This window comes from Falco naumanni, chromosome 4 (genome assembly GCF_017639655.2).
Source record: "Falco naumanni isolate bFalNau1 chromosome 4, bFalNau1.pat, whole genome shotgun sequence".
Lineage (NCBI taxonomy): Eukaryota > Metazoa > Chordata > Aves > Falconiformes > Falconidae > Falco > Falco naumanni.
Window position 1 is genome coordinate 91,476,413 of NC_054057.1, and position 18,640 is coordinate 91,495,052.

At 44.7% G+C, this 18,640-nt stretch overlaps 1 protein-coding gene across 6 annotated transcripts in view; it reads right to left on the reverse strand.

Moving 5' to 3' along the window:
* Positions 1 to 18,640, reverse strand: part of CNTN4 (contactin 4) — a 336,631-nt gene that overhangs the window by 47,853 nt on the left and 270,138 nt on the right. For all 6 annotated transcript variants that reach the window (XM_040593681.1, XM_040593676.1, XM_040593679.1 and 3 more), the window contains 3 exons: positions 18,252 to 18,388; positions 16,671 to 16,800; positions 12,609 to 12,759 (listed from right to left, as the gene is read on the reverse strand). In XM_040593681.1, the coding sequence (XP_040449615.1) occupies positions 12,609 to 12,759; positions 16,671 to 16,800; positions 18,252 to 18,388 (418 nt within the window). The remainder of the gene's footprint in view (positions 1 to 12,608; positions 12,760 to 16,670; positions 16,801 to 18,251; positions 18,389 to 18,640) is intronic.

Sequence of the window (18,640 nt, forward strand, 5' to 3'; positions counted from 1 at the left end):
AAGAAGGGAGCACTTACAGATATTAGAGATTTCATGTAAATTGTTTGAAGATGCCTAGAGTCATAATTCAAATATAAAAATATCCCTAGGTTATCCAAGAAGAACAGTTCTCTACAAAATGTCTTTCTTAAGGGATGCTGATAACAGGAAGAAACAAATGAAAACCAAACACCAGCACTGCTAGGGACCCTGAAGGAAAGGAGGCGGCTGTGGTGAATTTCAAATAATAGAAACCTTTTGCCTTCTCTCCCTTACTGCTCTTTTTTCACTACGCAGAAAAATAAAACAAATACAGTAAGAAAGACCATGTCATGAAAATAAATATTTGAGGAAGCAGATCTGAGTAAAGCAAAGGAGAGCTTGTTTTTACAGCTTTCATTCCTGAGACATGAGGCAATGATATTTGAGCTATATGGGAAGATTTTGCAAGTCTAGAAGCGTCCAATGTACAAAGATCCAATTTTCCATTGATTTTGGTGGGAAATAAAGACCACCCCCCATGGGAAACTGCCCTTTGACATGACTCTTCAGCCTCACAGTTTATTTTTACAGACTTATTTGGCCATTTGCTGTGAACTGTGAACACCGCAACAGCACCATGAAGGATGGGGGTGCTCTGCACCGGCAGCCCCAGGACTCCCCTTGGAGCAGCTCTTGCTGGTGGCAGTGGAGGGGCAAAGCAAAGCACACTTGCAAACCGGCCCACGAAAGGCTAAAACGTCCCTTCATGCACAATTACCCACCCAGAGACAGGCTGCTCGCCGCAAAGCAGGCTCCTGAGGATGCAATGGGAACCTCACGCAGAAAGGGGCAGGTGCTGCGAAGCCACTACTGCATTCAGTCTACCTAATGTTCGGTGAAGTATTTGCTGTGCTCATTCTTCCAGTGCCTACAGCCAGAGGCACTGAGATTAAGTGACTTCTCCTACTCTATGAAGAGGGACAGTGGAAATGTGAGGAATCAAATTTGGAAGCACAGCCTCCAGCCACCCTCAGTGACAACTCCTTCCCGGGCAAGGACAAGCCATCCCCCCCTACCTACAGCAAACGCTTCAGAGGTTTGGAGAACAGAAGCATTAAAGAGAACTCCATGGAAGCTCATAAAAATTATTCTCTTATGAGGAAAAAAAAAACGTGCAAAATTTTCTGTGCATCAGCTGCTGACACAAACCATTTCTGGAAGCATTCGTGAGATTAGAGCAGAAGCAGTAAAAGCATTCTCAGCTTATTTGTTCCAGCTGATACCACCCGAATAGAAGCCCAAAGGCATAGTCTTTCAAAGATAACACATCTTTCCCTCTAGTTTCAATGCCCACAGTACAAAGATAAATTACCCACTCCGCTTGTAATTGACATTAACATAATTCGCAAGATCCAAAGACACATTTACATCACTTAAAAATGATGTTTAAATAATCATCAAAAATATTACCAAGTCTGGTAGGTTGTCTAAAAAGTTCATTAGGACTCCTTTTCCTGCTGTAGACATATAATTATTGCCTTGGAATTAAAACATGCGTTTTAAAGTGCGGCCCTAACTGCAAAATCATTACCTTCTTGCTCTTAGTCATGAGAATATCCAGGAGAAGATATATTTGTTAATAATTTTTTCCTTCAAAATGCTACAGACTTACTAAAATCACTGTTAGTATTTTCTTCAACTGGTGGACAAGCGTGAACCACACATCCATTTCAAATTGCATTTAGGAGACTAATTACAGACATTTATTTTTGAAAGTGTTGGCTGCAGCGTGTGCTCACAACAGAGAGAAACCTGCCTTGCTGCCGGGAGCCAGGTCCTGCCGCCTCCGGCACAACAGTGCCGCGGGGAGGAACTCACTCCGTCCTGGAGCATCTTTACAGACAGGGAGAAATAATTTGTAGCCGTATGCACGGTACCTCGAGATGAATTTAATATAATGATAAAGATGAGACACCTCAAGCAGGAAAAGCAGCAGCTGTTTAACAGCATGCGGTGAGTGACAGCGTTCCTGTTAAGGATGTGTAAACATGGGACACATCTGACTGTGCTCTGAAGGGCTGATGCCTCCAAGATGGGGCTCACTGGGCACTTCACCCTCCCCTTTTGCCTACCTCTGCATGCAGGGTTCTACTTTAAAAAATAATTTATTAATTTTAAAAATTAATTATAATAGAAACATTAAACTATATAAATATAAAAATAAATTAATAAAATAATTTCTAATTTAAAAATTAATAAACAAGCCCATAAGGAAAAGCCTGTTGACTTCTCTAGATACCTTGGGTCACAGCAGCGCCGCCAGTTCGGTCAACCACGGCTGGGCTGTGGTCACAAACTCATTCCAGCAGCAGCAGCGGTAGTAATGATGTCCTACATGTGTATCAATGAATACTACAATAACCCACGCTGAAAAATAATCTGCTGGGGAAATAGGAACAGATTGCTGATGTTACAGGAGAGCGTGTCAAGGTGTGAGAGAGTGTCTCATGCCTGGAACACCAGCTGAAACTTGGCACAGGTTGGGGTTACACCAGCATCTCGGGTGTGCGCAACAGCAGTTTGTGGCTGGTTATAGGAAATGATCTCCGAGCTCTACAGGGGCAGATAAATGAATGCACAAATTTTAGTGATCATCCTACATACAAAATAAAATTGCACCGAATCTGGATTCCAAGTAAATCTCTAACTCCTCTGAGGTATCCTTTCGCTATAGACATTTGCTCAAGAACAGAAGGAAAAAACAATGCAAGAATGAACTGAAATCACCAACTTAACCACCAGCGGTGAGGAAAGGTGCTTGTTAGCAAGCATCTTACTTAAACAAAGCTGATGACAATCAGAAAGCTGCTAAAGCAAAACAGATGGACAGCTAAGCTTTGCGGAGAGACCATTCACAGGGTTGTGCATACAAGTATACGATAGAGATCTCAAACTACCAGAGGAACAGGATTTATTATCTTTGCCAGACACACGGAAAGAAAACAGGTCCCTGTAACTACCCTTAGGAAGCAAGAAGATGGTGACGGTACAGCAGAACTGACTGGTTTTCACCGGCAGATTTCAGATCACACAGATCACTGGCTCTCAGTGTTAGTGCACACTAAACGACGAGTGTTTAGTGTTGAACTGATGGACCCACAGCCACGACAAACTTAGGTTAAACAGTGATCTTCCAGAACAACACAGAGCCAAAACCAGCTGGGAAACAAAGAGTCCATGGCCATGAGACCTTCAAGCCTAGGACAGCTGTGGGTGCCCCATCCCCGGCAGTGCTCAAGGCCAGGCTGGATGGGGCTTGGACCAACCTGATCCAGTGGAAGGTGTCCCTGCCCATGGCAGGGGGGTGGAACTGGATGGTCTTTCAGGTCCCTTCCAACCCAAACCATTCTATGATTCTATAACTGCTTTCCAAGGCCTCTTGACTACTGAATCAAGTGGTTTCCTGGTTCATTTTAGTTCCCTTTTTGCAGAAAATTGGTTAAAGTAAGTTGACATGCCAGTTATTTCAGATGTTCCAATGAAGTAGAGCTGTCTTCTGCCATTGCCTTTGAAAACTAAGATGAATGCTGCATTGTCAATTCAAACTTCAAAAAGCTATTTGCAGGGTGTCATTTTTCATTTTGCCTAGGCAGGATGTAATGAAAACCCGACAAGTTATTGATGGTTTGGTTACCTGTCTGCCTTAAAGAAATTGCAAAGGTGCTTTATTTAAAAAAAACCAAGACAGTCAACACAATTAATGCAAAACAATGATGGGAAGCATCCTTTGAGGTTTTATTTTCTGCTGAAGTGTCACTAGACTGTGTGTCCAAAAGCCATTGCTGGCAATTCATCTCTCAAGTAATCAGTATAAAAATATTACTACAGTTTGTACCCTGGCACCAGATTGGGAAAGATGTGCTGTTTGTCCTATTGCCATTTTCTTTCTGGCTGTTTAAAGCAATTAACCACTAATTAGGAAGTCTGAGGCAACAAATAAAAAATTGGAATTTATACAACCTGCTAAACTCAAGACACATTGAAATATAAGAGAAAAGGCTTTCTCTTCTTGTCTGATTTCATAATTTTTCCTTCTCAAAATGACATAGTGTCAAAGTGAACATGTTAAAATTCCCATTACAAAAATAATACCTGAGCGATCTGTAAATCAACAACCCTTTTAAGCAGGTCCTGAGGATGTGAACTCTCCAGAAAACCACGGCTAACCTCTCCCAGAAAAGTCTTGCTGAACAGTTTTGCAGTGCAGAAGACAATGGGAAAAAAACACCCCAATCAATTGAGAGCTTTCTGCTCTCCTTTGGCCACCGCCACTCCAGCTCCTGGGAGGAGAGGCTGCTGCTTTGGGCTTCACCTCGTGGCTCCTGCCAGCTCTGTGCTGGCCTGGGCACTGAGGACATCCTTCAGCATCCTCTCCGATGCAGCTGGCAGCACTTGCCTGGGCTGGTGGTGTTCTTTATGAACAAATGAACATTCACTGCCCGTATTAATAAGCCGGCAGGCACAGCTGTGCATTAGCACATCCAAGAGGCTTTTCAGCTACAGCTGCCGGGTGTGCTACAGCCCCAGGCACGGGGCTCCTGATTGTCCCGGCGCACCCTGAGCCGCAGAGCACGTCACCTTCGCGGGGGCTGGGGTTACAGGGCGGCTCTCCTCGGGTTTTTGTACACAGATGGGCACAAAGCCCCGAGTCCGCATCGGACTCGCACTTCCCCTTCCCGGCCTCAGGTCCTCACCTGCCTTTCAGAAGTTCCTAGGGCACTGGGACTTTCAAAACTGAACCTACCCTTCTAGATCATCTCCAACTCTAGGCTATGGTGGACAGCAGCAATGAAATACTTGGAAGAACCTGAACCTAAATTACTTAAATCCTGAAGCACATAAGCCAATTTTGAACACAAATCTGGAAGTGCCTTCTCCCTCCTGAACATTATTTGACAAGGTCTGAGCTACCTGAGCACTCTTTACATTTCCAAATGCTTCTGTGACTGAACTCAATGGGTAAATGCCACTATATGTTGCTTTTCTGTGCTTTTATTGGTTTTCAGCTAAAATATATATATATATATATATATATATAAATCTTCCTGCTTTAAGCAATATGGCTTTGTGCGTGCAAGAGTGTGCTCATATATCACAAAGCTTGTCAAGACTGCAAGATAATGGGACCAACTGGGAAAATTTCCATGAAGATAGTGAGTGTGCCTGGAGTATCTAGGTCAGATCCTGCTCTAACAAAGTGCACTATGAGGGTCCCTTTATACAGAAACTTGTTTAATTAAGATAACAGATGTTGCTATTATGCAAGTCATACTGAGTGGCTGTTTAATTGGACACTTTCATATTCTTTGCTACCAGCACAGAACATCATTTGTTTTTTATGAATTTCTTTCCTTACAATTAAACTGTATAAACAATGCATGCACTGTATATTCACAGAAAAGAAACAGCTCTAATGATGTAAGGGCTTTACATGAACAAGAATGGGAGAATGGCAATTTGTTTTGGGGCTTAAAAGTACAATTATTTTTCTGTCCTAGACCCACTGCACGTCTGGTGGCAGGGTAAATGTGACTTCCAATAGCTCTAGGAGAACATTAGGAGTAAAGACCATTGTGTAAGTATTTTAAACATTTTTTACTTCAAAGGAATACACATTAAATTTTGACGCACACAGCTCTTACCAAGGGCATGAGGGAGCTGGCAGCACTGCCGGCCCTGCTGCCCTCCTCGCAGCGATGCTCCGAAGCATCCCGGAGCAGGGCTCTCCCACACCGTGCAGGCACCGGAGCAAGCACTAGCCCAGACCAAAATTTCCCACCCAGCTGCTGTACCACAGCCTGTCCCCCTGCTTTGGCTAATCAACACATTGGCTGACGAGGCTGGCAGAAATACAGAATTTCCCTAAACAAAAGCCGTCTTGGTTTTCCTGCACACAGCTTGCAGTTGGGGGGCAGAGGAGCAGGAGCGCAGTGGGCAGCCAGGGTGGACCGAGAGCGGAGCAGGACAGCTCCCTCACCCGCTCCAGCCACAGCCTCGGCTCTCAGGAACGACAGTGCGGCCCTCCGACAGACTGAGATCTAAACCGAAACGCTCTGTGAGAAATAAATACATGTAATTATTACCATTATGGTATGTAAATTAAAAAGTCATTTCCCTAAATCCAAAAAAAGCACCTGAGAAAAGAGGGAAGGCTGGCAGGGAAGCGATGCAAGCCTTGCCTTACCAAGCCACCCCTTTGCAAGCAGCCCTAACCATCCCTTCCAGCGCTACTCCAAGCAAAATCATCCCACGCCACGAGCAAAATACATCCCTTGACCAAATTCATGAGAAACTTTCTTAAGATACTCCAACAAAACGGCCTCGGGTGGTATGTTATCAGAAGACAGTTCAGCCTGCACCATGGAGTGACAAAGTGCCCCAGTGTGTCGGCGCGGATGACAGGACCAGTCTCAGCTCCAAGGTTAAAGCCCAGAGCTCCTCCCGCCCAGCCCCCGGGTGCTGCACACCCACCCGGCAGCACCTGCAGGTTTCAGGGCTGCAGTGGGGTTTTTTTTCGTGGGCTATAGACAAACATATGAAAATTAAGGGAGATCTAATTGTTTTGAAATGAACTGCTTTAAATTAACTGCTGAATTAAGTGTTTTAAATTATTTCAAAAATGCTTTCTGGTGCACAGTTCAGAGAGAATTACAGTTCCATTGCAGGATGTTCCTCCAACAGTTTGGAGCGTGGGAGCAGATGTGACAGAGGCTTATTTTAATTTCAGCTGGCAGCGGTCTATGTAGCTCCAGGATTTGTCTCTAATCACACACAGCCCGATTCTCCCCCCTGCACCCAGGAAAGCTGAATGAATGAACTGACGACTGCAGTGACTCCCAATTTTCACCACTGCAAGGATGAACTACTCGCACTTGCAACCGAGCACAGTTCTCTGTGGGAGTCTTCATAATTATGAAGAAATTGAAAGGTTTCTGTGATAAGATCACCTGAAAATAAAGGTTTTAAAGCACTAGTCTCAGTAACAAATTTATCTAATGTTGTTGCATTAGATGTAATTGAATTATTATGAAAGGATTAAAAAAATCCTGCAAGAACAATCTGACTGCTGTGACTTCCCTTCCCACTCCTGCTGATGAAAAATATATGCAGTGCAATGCCAGGAAATAATTGTCACAAATGGGAAATAACCACAGACAGGAGGATGCTTGGCTTCAGGAGTTTAAAGGAAAGCCCTCCATTAAGGACTTGCTTTCATTCACTTATACAGGGGCTGTCAATTAATGGAAATTTTTCCAGACTTGTGGGTAACTATGGATTTCTGCTTTATATTGGTAAATCTCACGTAAAATTATCCCTACCTCTGTAACTCCCACTGATATCTATGAATGATTGACTTGGTTTCTGAGACAGCTTTGGAGCAAAGTATAGGCACAGTTCAAATTGTCTGTCTTTTGCATGGTGCAACAACTGCAGAAGACCATGTCTCTGTATGTAATGCCTGTATGATGCCTATATCTCTGGTATACAATGCCTGAGATGCTATGTATTTTATATCCAAAAACTCACTTGACATTGACTACCTTATTTCAAAAAATCAGGGGGATGAAGGCTTAAGATTATAAGACCAAAGTGCTGCTGAGATGTAAATAAAAAATGTTAAGTCCTGGTTCTACAGTCTGTGCCCTCCTCACTTGATGAGTTTCTGCCTGGTTTCGAATGCCAGCCCTCTCTGGGCAGCTGGCCAGCAACAGTCCCCACCTCGATCTCACAGGATTCAGTCCAGCATCACTTCTGAGTCACATTGATGTAGCTGTTCAGGAGAAAAGAGAACCTAGGTAATGGGATCCCAGCTCTCCAAAACCTCTTCTCTCCCATTGTTAAGTCTGAATAAAAAGATCAGAGGATAGACATGAAAATGAATATGAAATATCAATACAGGAGAATCAAATGGTAAGTGAGAAACATTCTGAACTCAACTCAAATGTTTCTCTCTGAGGAACGTGCCCCATAAGACGCCCAAAAACACATCACAGTTTTGCAATGACCAGAAGACACTGCTTCCACTTTGAGCTCCCTGGGCTTGCTGCCTTCTGGAACAACTCCCTGCCAGCTGCAGATCTCAACAACTCATTCAGACTTCCAGGTTATAGGCACAAGAGTGCATCCTAAAAGGGTAAAATGACTTCTGCCTGAGCAGTGTGCTGGGGCAAGTGGGTCCTGAACACTGCTTGTGCACTACTGTCTGCAGTGATGCAGCCTGCCCAGCTCTGTGGTGGCCATTCCTACTCAAGGTACCCCTGTTCCTGAGCCAGGCTTTCCCAAAGGGCCGCGGTACTTCAGTCACGCCTCCTGTCCCGATGGTGTGGAAGGTGGGTGTCCTGCTCTCAGCTGGGATGGAGTTAATTCCCTTCCTAGGAGCTGTGGTTCGGCTCTGCTGTGAGAACAACGCTGGTAACGCACTGATGGTTTTAGCTGTTGCTGGGCAAGATTTGTACAAAGTCAAGGACTTTTTGGTTTCTCGGGCCTTGCCAGCCGGCGGCTGAAGGGCACAAGGAATCGGGAGGGGACACAGCCAGGACAGCTGGCCTGAACCAGCCAAAGAGTTAGTCCATGCCGTGGGACACCGTGCTTGGGACAGAAACTGGGGGGCTGGCCGGGGCCAGGGGATCGTGGCTGGGGGACTGGCTGGGCATCGGTCAGCGGGTGGCGAGCAGTTGTCCTGCGCATCACTGGTCTTCCCTTCTCCCTTTGCCTTTGGATTTTATCCTTTGCCCCACCCTTCCATTATAACTGCGATGATGATGATGGCAATGATTGTTGTTGTTACTGCTGTTCTTTCTTTTCTGTCCAAATTATTAAATTGTTCTTATCTCCCACCCTCGGGTTTTACATTCCTTCCCGAATCCCTCCCCATCCCTGCGTGGGTGAGCGGCTGCGCGGTGCCTGGTCGCCAGCCGGGGCTGGACCACCACAGTGGGGAACACTGTGGCCGCAGCACACTCACCTGCTCTCACTCCACCAGTGGCCCTGTGAGGCCGCTTTGCGCAGCGGCATTAGCAGGACTGAGGACCTTTCCCACAGAGCGTTAACAGCTGGTCTGCACCACAATGCGAAGGGAAGATCAAGGACAGAAAACAACCTCTGTATCTTTACCCATACAGAAACAGTCTTTGTTTCCAAGCAGCATCTGCAATATATCTGTATCTGTGCTATAGCTGTTTCTATAGAAAATTTACCTTCTGGAGCCAGGCTACTAACATCATTTTGACTCAGTTTGGCCTCCCAGGCAGGATTTCCATTATTATGGAGATGAACTGCCTTTAATGACTGCAATAATATAATTGTACCCCAGGGCGGAATTTCTAATAACACAATTGCACAGTTCTCAACCACCAGTAAGAGATACCTTCAGGGCATGTTATTCATTAGGGGTGCAGTACACGCTACCTCAGCCTCCAGAGAAGGATATGAAACCTAAAACAATAAAGCTCTCTTTTTTTCCATGGTAGTCTCTGCTGTCTGGGCAAACACTGAACACGCTTAGCTTTGCCTCCTGCACAGCAGTAGCCTCCAGAGCAAGAGTCCCAGCAGTAAAATCTGATGCACGCTAATTCCATGTCCAGCAAGGAGTCCCCAGAATTACACTCCACCTGAAAAGTCACACAAGCCCCAGGAGAAACGCTCAAGCAATCGCCATGGTAGCTGTCAGGTTGCACATCAGAATTCAAAGGAAGGACTGATACATTAACGTTGCTTTTAACTCCACCTGGAACTGAAAAGACCACCTATATCAATTAACCTTCACATGATCAAGTGCAGTTTGGAGAAGTATCCAGATGTTCAGGTGCCTCTCTGAAACTCCAAGGACCCTAACATCAGTTTAACCAGAGTTTCTTCTCCCACGCTCATCTAAAAGTTCTGTTTTGTGCCCCTACATGAAGAAATTTCTGCAACAGCTTTTCTTGGCATCTTTCTTCCTATATTTCAACAGTTTTTTTTTCAGCAGCCGAGGAAGTTCTTGTCTGAAGCCCACATGTAAGTGTGGGTGTAGGGAAGTACAAGGACTGGACTCCAGCCAATGCTGCTGTCCCCCAGGATACCGGGAAGGAGATAATATTTCAGCAACTGAAGAAATCAGAGGCACAGCAACGTCAAGCAGAGGACCAGGCACTTGGCCTCTCCTGCCCGTGAAGTCAGGCAGTGCTGATGAACAATGCCACGATCGTATAGGGCAATATAATTTTCTAATTCAGCATTTCACACAGCATCCAGGTCCAGACCACAAGGACGGTGTGGTTAATCAAGGCAGTGGCGAGGATTCAACACCCTTGTCCCCACGAGAGACACAACCGACCGTGTACAAGAACTAACCAGGTCCAACTGTCAACTCAACGGAGCGGTGCTCATTAAGATGTTTTTGCCAGATAGGCCCCGCTGGACGACCTGGCTGGCAGAAACCCCCTGGGCTGAAGTAGCAGGAAATTTCACACCTGCTTGGGCACATTTCACGTCTGGTTTCCCACTCAGGGCTTGGTGCCCGGGTGGGAGGCCCCCGGTTCTGGTGCGGTGTGCTTGGGGGGAGCAGGGGCAGCGTGGCGGCGAGCCCGCCACCACACCACGACCGGCACATCAGTGGGTTCGTCTGAGCTCAGCACCAAGCTGCTCAGAGGCGTGTTGTACTCACAGCCCATCCTCCCAGCCACTGCCTGAAGCCTGGGCATGGGGACTGTCACCAGCGGGCAGAGAGGTACAGATGACTTAGCATGTTTTTATGACTATACCTGCCTCTCGCCTACGTGCCTCGGGAGAAGGTTGGTCAGGAAAAGGCTGTAGGTACAGCCTTGCACAGATGTCTGCACCCTCCAGGGGTGCTCTGGTGTGGCTCCCTCATGTTACTGGGGTGTGACTTTAGGGGACAGTGTTCCACCAAGGGGAAATAACAGTGCCTCCGTTTCCCAGCTGGCTATTTTCATAAAGCTTTGAAGACACCTGCTGGTTTTGAGGTATCTCTCTTCCTCTCCTAACCTTGGTGGAAACCAGCTGAAATATCTAACAGCCAGTTCAAATAACCAGTACCAAAGATATCTGTAAGTAAACGCACAGGCAACCCGAGCTCCCACCCAGCCTTACGCTACCAGTGCATGAGCCATATTCCCTTGGGAAATCAGAATCCAGAGGTTTATGCTGTGTTAGAGTGCTCAACTTTTAGGGAAGTTTGCAGATGAGAGAGTAGCGCTAAAACAAATGAAATAACCACTTTGTTGTCAGCACTGCACAGCAGTGACCAAGCAATAAACACAGCACTCAAACTTCTCTCCTTTCCTGAGACCTTGCTCAAATAAACTAACGTTTTCTCTCTCACTCCTAAACTAAAATGAGGAAGAACTGGCCATACCTAGGAGAACAGTGTCAGAGAAAACAGCGTGTTTCAGCTACGGACTGTGCCAGCAAGGACAGGGACACAAATGGGACCTCACGGGGCTGACACTCCAAAACTTCCAGTATTTAATACTTCCTGTTCTTTGCACAATCTTCACCAGAAGAGCAAGTTATTTCAGTTTTAAAAATCAATAAACCTTGATCTATTATAACTTTGACCTCACGTAGCTTTATACCCCGGCTCAGTGCAATTGATCAACCAACTCTTCTTATCCCAAGAGACAAAGTCGAACAGTCCATAGACTACAGCTTTGTAAAGAACAGGTAACAGGAGCCAAACAAGTTAGAAATAGGTTGTTCGTTATTTTACTCATCTGGCTTTAAATGAACTGCAGCTTTTCACATACTCTTCATATACATCACCATAATATATATTTCAATGTACATTAAAAGCAGGCTGAACGGAGCAAGACTAGACCTCCCAAGATAAAAGAACAGCTCTAACAGGTTTAAGCCTTTAAAAGTAACAATTTCCTGTAATTTCTGGCTTTTTGACCTTTACTAATAGGACAGGATTTTCCTCACCAGTCCTAGTGGTGCATGACATTTTGGAGGACTGTCAAGGATGGCTCCCTAGGTCCCGCTCTCAGGGGCTGCGCGAGCAGGACAGGTAACACAACCACGCCTCTATACAGTAAACAACAACTTACTGCAAAACCACGCATGTGAATTTGAAAGGTAGGGTCCTACTACCTACTAATGCTCTCCTTTTAAAATAATAAAAAAAAAAAAAAGAAAAAAGAAAAAAAGAAAAAAAAGACTTGGCCAGCCTGAAAAGGTCGCCTCCAATTCAGGCGTTAAGGCTGCCAAATTAATTACTGACCCCAAATAATTCCTGTTTGCAGGACATTGAGTAATGTACCAGAGCAGTGTAATTTGCAGTGGAGTGGTTTATCTCCTGGGAAATTTTTTGAAAACCACTGGCTATTTAGAGCAATGCAGAGGCAAAATATTTGCTTTTTAGAATGTATTGTTATCAGCTTCTGGGCAGGGATGCTTTAACAGTACACAGAGACTGGGATGAACACAATGGGAATAGAAAACTCCTTGAGACTGAACACTAGCTGTTCTTACATCTATTTGCAAGTCAATTTTGGGAAGCTATTAATGACAAATTTAGCTCTCATTGCTGAAAATCCCTGGGTTGGAGCAAGCTAATGAAAGAAATGGTTACTTTAAAACATTACCTCTCATTTTCTCTTAGGATGTCTCTTCCTTTCTTCCAAGAATAAGTAGGTCTAGGGGAAGCTTTCGGCTTACACTCAATGATTACTTCACCACCCACTTTAACAAGAGTTAACTTCTTCAAGAGTGTTTTGGAAAAGTCTGGACCGACAGCTGGAAAAAAAAAAAAAAAAGATTCAGAATTCATTCTGGAGAAACCAAAGGCAGCCTCTTTTGAACATTACAATAATCCAGGGCTGTTTCTCACCTGCAATTCCTAAATGATCTGACTTTATGAACTCTGTGCATGTACGGATGGGGCAAACAGGCACCTGGATGCTTCAGCTCTTTGGTTGTTCAGAAATTCACACTCAACTACAAACCTCAGGACCCAGTAACCTCAGCAGGCAGCAGAACCCCGGTGTCACACACATCTTATTTGGGGCAGCACCCCTAAGAACTATGCATGCATGAACTGTATAATGTATCTCCTTCTTTGTGTCATAACAGCACGATCATCGTTTTGTCAAACATCACTATGTGCAGAGCAGCAGCATACAGGGAAGTTGTCAGAAACGCAGAATCCATACAATTGATCAGAAATGATAGTATCTCCAGAAAAGTTGACATTTTTATGCATTATGTTCATAATTGCTGCAAGAACTGGGTCTTTTATTTTACTGCCACAAGGGTGGGAGACCTTGACACGGCCAGGTTCTGAGCCAAGCAAAACAAGGCAAGACTTAAGCAGGCACCAGGGTACAAGGCACTCTTGAATCATCCTTTCTAGTCCCTCTAGGGCATGTTCTTCTCTTTTGTGAAAAACAGTCAGATGTTCATTGAAGCAACCACCAAAGCCCTGCAGACAGTCTGCAGCCTGGCCGTTAGGCAGGCTGGGGAGGGAGACGATAATTTGGCTTCTGATTCCTGCCTCAAAGGAATTTTAATGATTTATTTGATGGGACCCGATGACAGGCAGAGCTTTGAGGCAGCTGCCTTCAGACTGATTCTGGTAGTGAACTCTCCAAAGACGACTAGAGGGTTTTATTTATATCAAGTAGGATAATTAATTTTTTCAATACAGAAAGCTCAAAGCAAACAGGTGAGGCAGCTTAAGGGTTTTATGAACAACTCTTGCCCTGCTCACTACCTCGTTGCTGACAGGAGCTTGCTTTCTGACAGATCAGTGGCAGCAGACTCTGCCCAGTCCCTTTCTAATTCTCTCCATCCTCTTTGCTAGCAGCATGCCTGCACCCTGCGCTTAGCACCATCCCCGCATCTCCCCAGCTTGCAGCATTTTCCTTGACTTGCTTTCTTGCTGCACCCTGTGAGGCAAGAGTTTAGATCACTGTGCACTGCATCTGCTTGATGCTCTGTAAAATGATCTAAAGCTCACCTGAAGCAGCTGGGAGACAAAAACCTGCCGTGTGACACAGAAAGCAAATTCATTTTCCTTAGGGCATCTCATCTGCCTCAATTCTTTTGGATATCGTTCCTGCTGCAAAAGCGTCAAAAAAACCATAATCCTGCAGTGCTAATGGGATGGGCTTTGGGATCGAACAGATCTTGTCTTCCAGTTTCAGAGTTCACTAATCTCTGCGCTTTCCTGTCTTCCGTGTCTAATCATAGACAGCTGACCTTTATTTTAGCATAGAGGAAGACAGGTATGTTATTAAAGACTGTAAAAGAACCACCTGAAAACCAACACCGGCTACATAAAACATTTCAAAATTATAGGAGGCATACGAGGACAACTTCCCACCAACGTGTTCAGAACCAGACGGATTATTATTTATGTCCTATTGTCATAACTAATACATTATCACTTCTGGAAATAATTTCTCAGGTGATTTGGACAAAATTTATGAACAAAATAGATTTATTGAATAATACTGTTATTTCCATCTCTGCAATAAACAGTTCAGACCGGCTTTTTTGCAAGTCATTTGCTACTTCCCTCTTGGTCCTGTGTGAGGTACAGTTGTTGCATGATACAGGTTTTGTTCTGCAATGTTCAAAATGTCATCTGGCACTTAGAAACTGGGCTCGGTTCTCAGCACTGCCACAGCTTCCCTGTGCTACTTCAGGGGTAATGAATTTCATTTCTTCACACCTTGTTCATAAAATGGGGATTTAAATGATTTTTTTTTTTCCACTCTAGGCCCACCCTCCATTATTTAATTTTTTTTTAAACATTATCCTGAAAAATCTTTAAGTCAATGACTGCATCTTACTATACTTTTTACAATGCCCAGCACAACAGGGTCCTGGTTTTAGCTGAAGGCTCCAGGCAATATAATTGGCAACAATAATAGAGAAGAATCACTCTGAGAAAAGCCCTGTCTGTAATTTTCCATTTCTCTTTTTCACTTAATTTTGCTATAAGTCTCACTCGCTATTAGTGGTGTTTAATCATTTCAAGTACTTAACTTCAGGACCTCTTAAAATAACCATTTTTATACTCAGAAAGATCTGTTTAAAAGCTAACATATCTCAGTGAGACCTCAGAATATTGACGACCTTCGAAAGCTCTAGTGAAAAGGAAAACACGCTGTTTTTCTTCAAAAATATGCCAAATTAAATCACAGATCTATAAAAATTAAGCTGCAGCACACCATGCTGGTACTTTTCACGTAACATACAGAAGCAAGACTGCATAACCCAAATAAGAATTCACCCCAAATCAAGTTTTCTGGCAAGTTTTAGAGCAGGAGCTCTTAACAAAACAAACAAACAAAAAAAAAAGGCATGGGGAGGCACAGGAGGAACCCACCAGCATGGGCTAAGCCTCCATTTTCTGAGGTCTGCCTTCCTCCCAAAGGCTCATTTTTACCAGGGTTTTGAATAGACAAGAGAAGCATCAGTGGGTTTATTTAGATTTCTTTCACACAGTAATACGTCCAATAAATCTTAGCACCGTGAAGTCTAATTTATTGAGCATTATCATAGTTTTCTTGAACAGCAACACTGACAATCTTTCAAATGATTTTTTTTTTATTTTTTATTTTTTTAATACAGGCATCTATCGCTGCTGATAAAAAATGACTGATAATTGAAAATGCCATGAGCAGGAAAGACCTCATGCTTTGTTCTTCAGGACAAAGGAGGGAATGATGCTATTGAATGTTTCCTTTGAAAACAACTAAACCTGCTAGTTCATAACCATGAATTCTATTTAACCCTTTGAAACTACGTATCTGTGCTGATACATCTGTTTCCAGGCCTGTCACTTGCACTAGAGCAATGTTTGTGCATGAGGTACAGACTGGCAGGACCGCTGAGGCTGGCAGGGACCTCTGGAGATGGTCAAGCAGGGGCAGCTACAGCAGTTTGCCTGAGGCCACGTCCAGTTGGATGTTGAGCATCTCCAAGGACGGAGATGCCACAATTCCTCTGGGCAAATGTTCTAGTGTTCAGCCAAGCTCAGAGTAAAGAAGTTTTTATGTTTAAATGACATTTTCTGTGTTTCAGTCTGTGTGCAGTCTCTTGTCCCAGCCCTGGGCACCGCTGAGAAGAACCTGGCTCTGTAATCTCTACCCCCTCCCATCAGGTATTTAACCACCTGGATTTGCAGGAGCTGCTCCTGATATTAACGGGGACAAGCAGAGTAGGTGTACACAAGACAGGTCAGGCAGAAGCTGTTATTCTTGGCAAGGGTTTGGGACGGCAGCGGAATGACTGCCATTAGGGTGGTGAAAGGTCTATTCAGACAGGTGGGTTTTCAACATTTCCTCACGAGAGTCAGTCCCTGCAGCCCACGAGCAGGCAGTTACTGCTCAGCGTGCCCTGAACCCCAATACCTGGGCTTCTCCATAAACACTTCTGACCAGCAAGAGGCTGAATGCGCTTGCCGGCTCTCTGTGCTCAGCCACCTGGGTGAATACGCGAAGGTGGGACGATGCAAAAAAATTCTGTTCTCTGTCTATCTGCTTTTTCAAGTTTTCACTCCATGCCTTACTTAAAAAAAACTTGTCAAAGATCCACAGCAGCACTTCTGCTTCAGATGCTGAAAGTTGGTAAAACCAGCCTGGGTGAAGGCTTTGCTGGTTTTGGAAGGTTTGCGGCGTTCAGGAAAGTGAACTTACCTATGACACTCAGCTCTGCACTGGCAAAAATGATGCCATGTCTGTTTTCCGCTACACACTGATACATGCCGGCATCCGACAGGCTGACGTTTGTTATCGTGAGCGAGCCCTGCTCTAGCTGAACTCTGCCCTGTAGGACACAGAAAAACAAATAAAAAGTAAATAACGAGATCCCTCCTTGGAACATAAACCCAGCAGTTGTTGTGCTATATATTATACCAAGGTGGACCAAAAAAAAAAAAAAAAAAAAAGTAGCAGTAATGGGAAGAATTTGCATGCTCCAATCTATTTCTCTGCCAGCTAAATTTATGTTAGGTTAGATACTAAACGGTAAAACCAATACAGTAGTTGGTAAATGCAATTTAAATTGGAGGACTTTCCCTTGACTTCTCATTGATTTAATACCCAAACCATTTAGATTAATATCCCTTTCAAGTAGATAAACTTGAATCAAAAAATGCACTTTTGTTCCACAATGGCACATCACAGCCAACTGCATTCTTTGAAACGTTTAAAACAACAGTATTATGAGTGTATGTGGCAATGAAGGCTAGTAAGGCTGGCTGCCATCTTAGCCAGTGCAGAGAGAAATACTTAAAATGTTCTGCAGTTTACGGAAAACAATATAGATGTTAATAATTTAATGATCCTTTACTTCATATCAGCCAGTAATGTGATTTAAGTACAAGACCATCTGCTAGTGACCAGCATGAAGCAAGTAAAATTAGTGTGTGGAACAAAAGACCCGAGTATCATTTGTCAGCCTAAGGATATGGAGCTTGCGTTATCAATTTTAATAAGTACAGCAAAGTGTTCCCTCCCTCCCCAGGAGTTTCACCATTAAAAAAAAAATAGTAATATAAAGAGCTATTGGCTTTCTACTTGGCTGTAGGGTGGAAATTTAATGTTTGAGCAGCCTTCATCAGGGTTTGATCAAATCTGGGATGCCATATTCTTTCACAATAAGCAAAGGGAAAAAAATGCCGGCTACCACGAAACCAATGCTTTGGTGACTTGTGTTGGTGGTTGTAACGGGGAGATCGTGGGGCTGAGTGATAAACCTCCAGCAAACAGCTGGGCAGGCATTCCTGCACATCCCCCTTCTCTGGGCAGCATTTTGTGTCCCTGGCGATGGCAGGCCACGCTCTTGGTCACCCGCACAGGGACACAGCTTGGCACGAGGAGCAGGAACGCCAGTAAAGACCACCAGAAACTTGAACATCATAAACTAAAAGAAATAATATTTCACCCAGGGCGATCCATTTCTGGCTGCAGGCTCTGCAGTCCCACGTGGCCATTCCCTCTTCCTCACCAGGCCCTCTCCACCTTTAGGTTTGTATCATGGATTGCTCCTTTCAGGGAGGACCTCTGAGGGCAGCGCTGTTGCGTGTCCTACCTGTCACTACCAGCCACCCCCTGAAGCCGCACAGAGGTGCCCGCCAGGCGTGGCAAGCATCGCCTATGCAGCAGGAGCATCCCAGAGCCCCACCACCCTTCCTGCTTCTATTCCCAAAGGAATCAACCACGCAGAGGTGCAAAAGTGGCAGCGCCCGCGAGCCCCCTCCCCAGGAAGGTGCCCACCTGGGGCAGCAGCGGCTCCCCGTCCTTCAGCCAGCGGTACGAGGGCTTCGGCCGCCCGCTCGCTCGGCATTCCCAGGCCACGCTCTCCTCTATGGCTGCGTGGGCATCGCTGATTTTCTGGATCCAGTTGGGCTGAGCTGCAATGCAGAAGTAATGAATGAAGCCTTGTTGGTGCAACCAACAGCATGCCCTCTCGGTGCAAACAAATCACCATTTCTTTCTTTATTAGCGCTTTTAGGAGTCAGATTTAATAACATGCCTGAAAATTGCTAAAGATTCCCCCAACCCCCGAGTCCAGTTCTGCTTTCTGAAGGTGGCACATGCAGGATGAGATCCTGTTTTCCTATTATTTTTAATAAAAACACGTAATGAAAAGGATAAGCTTCAGA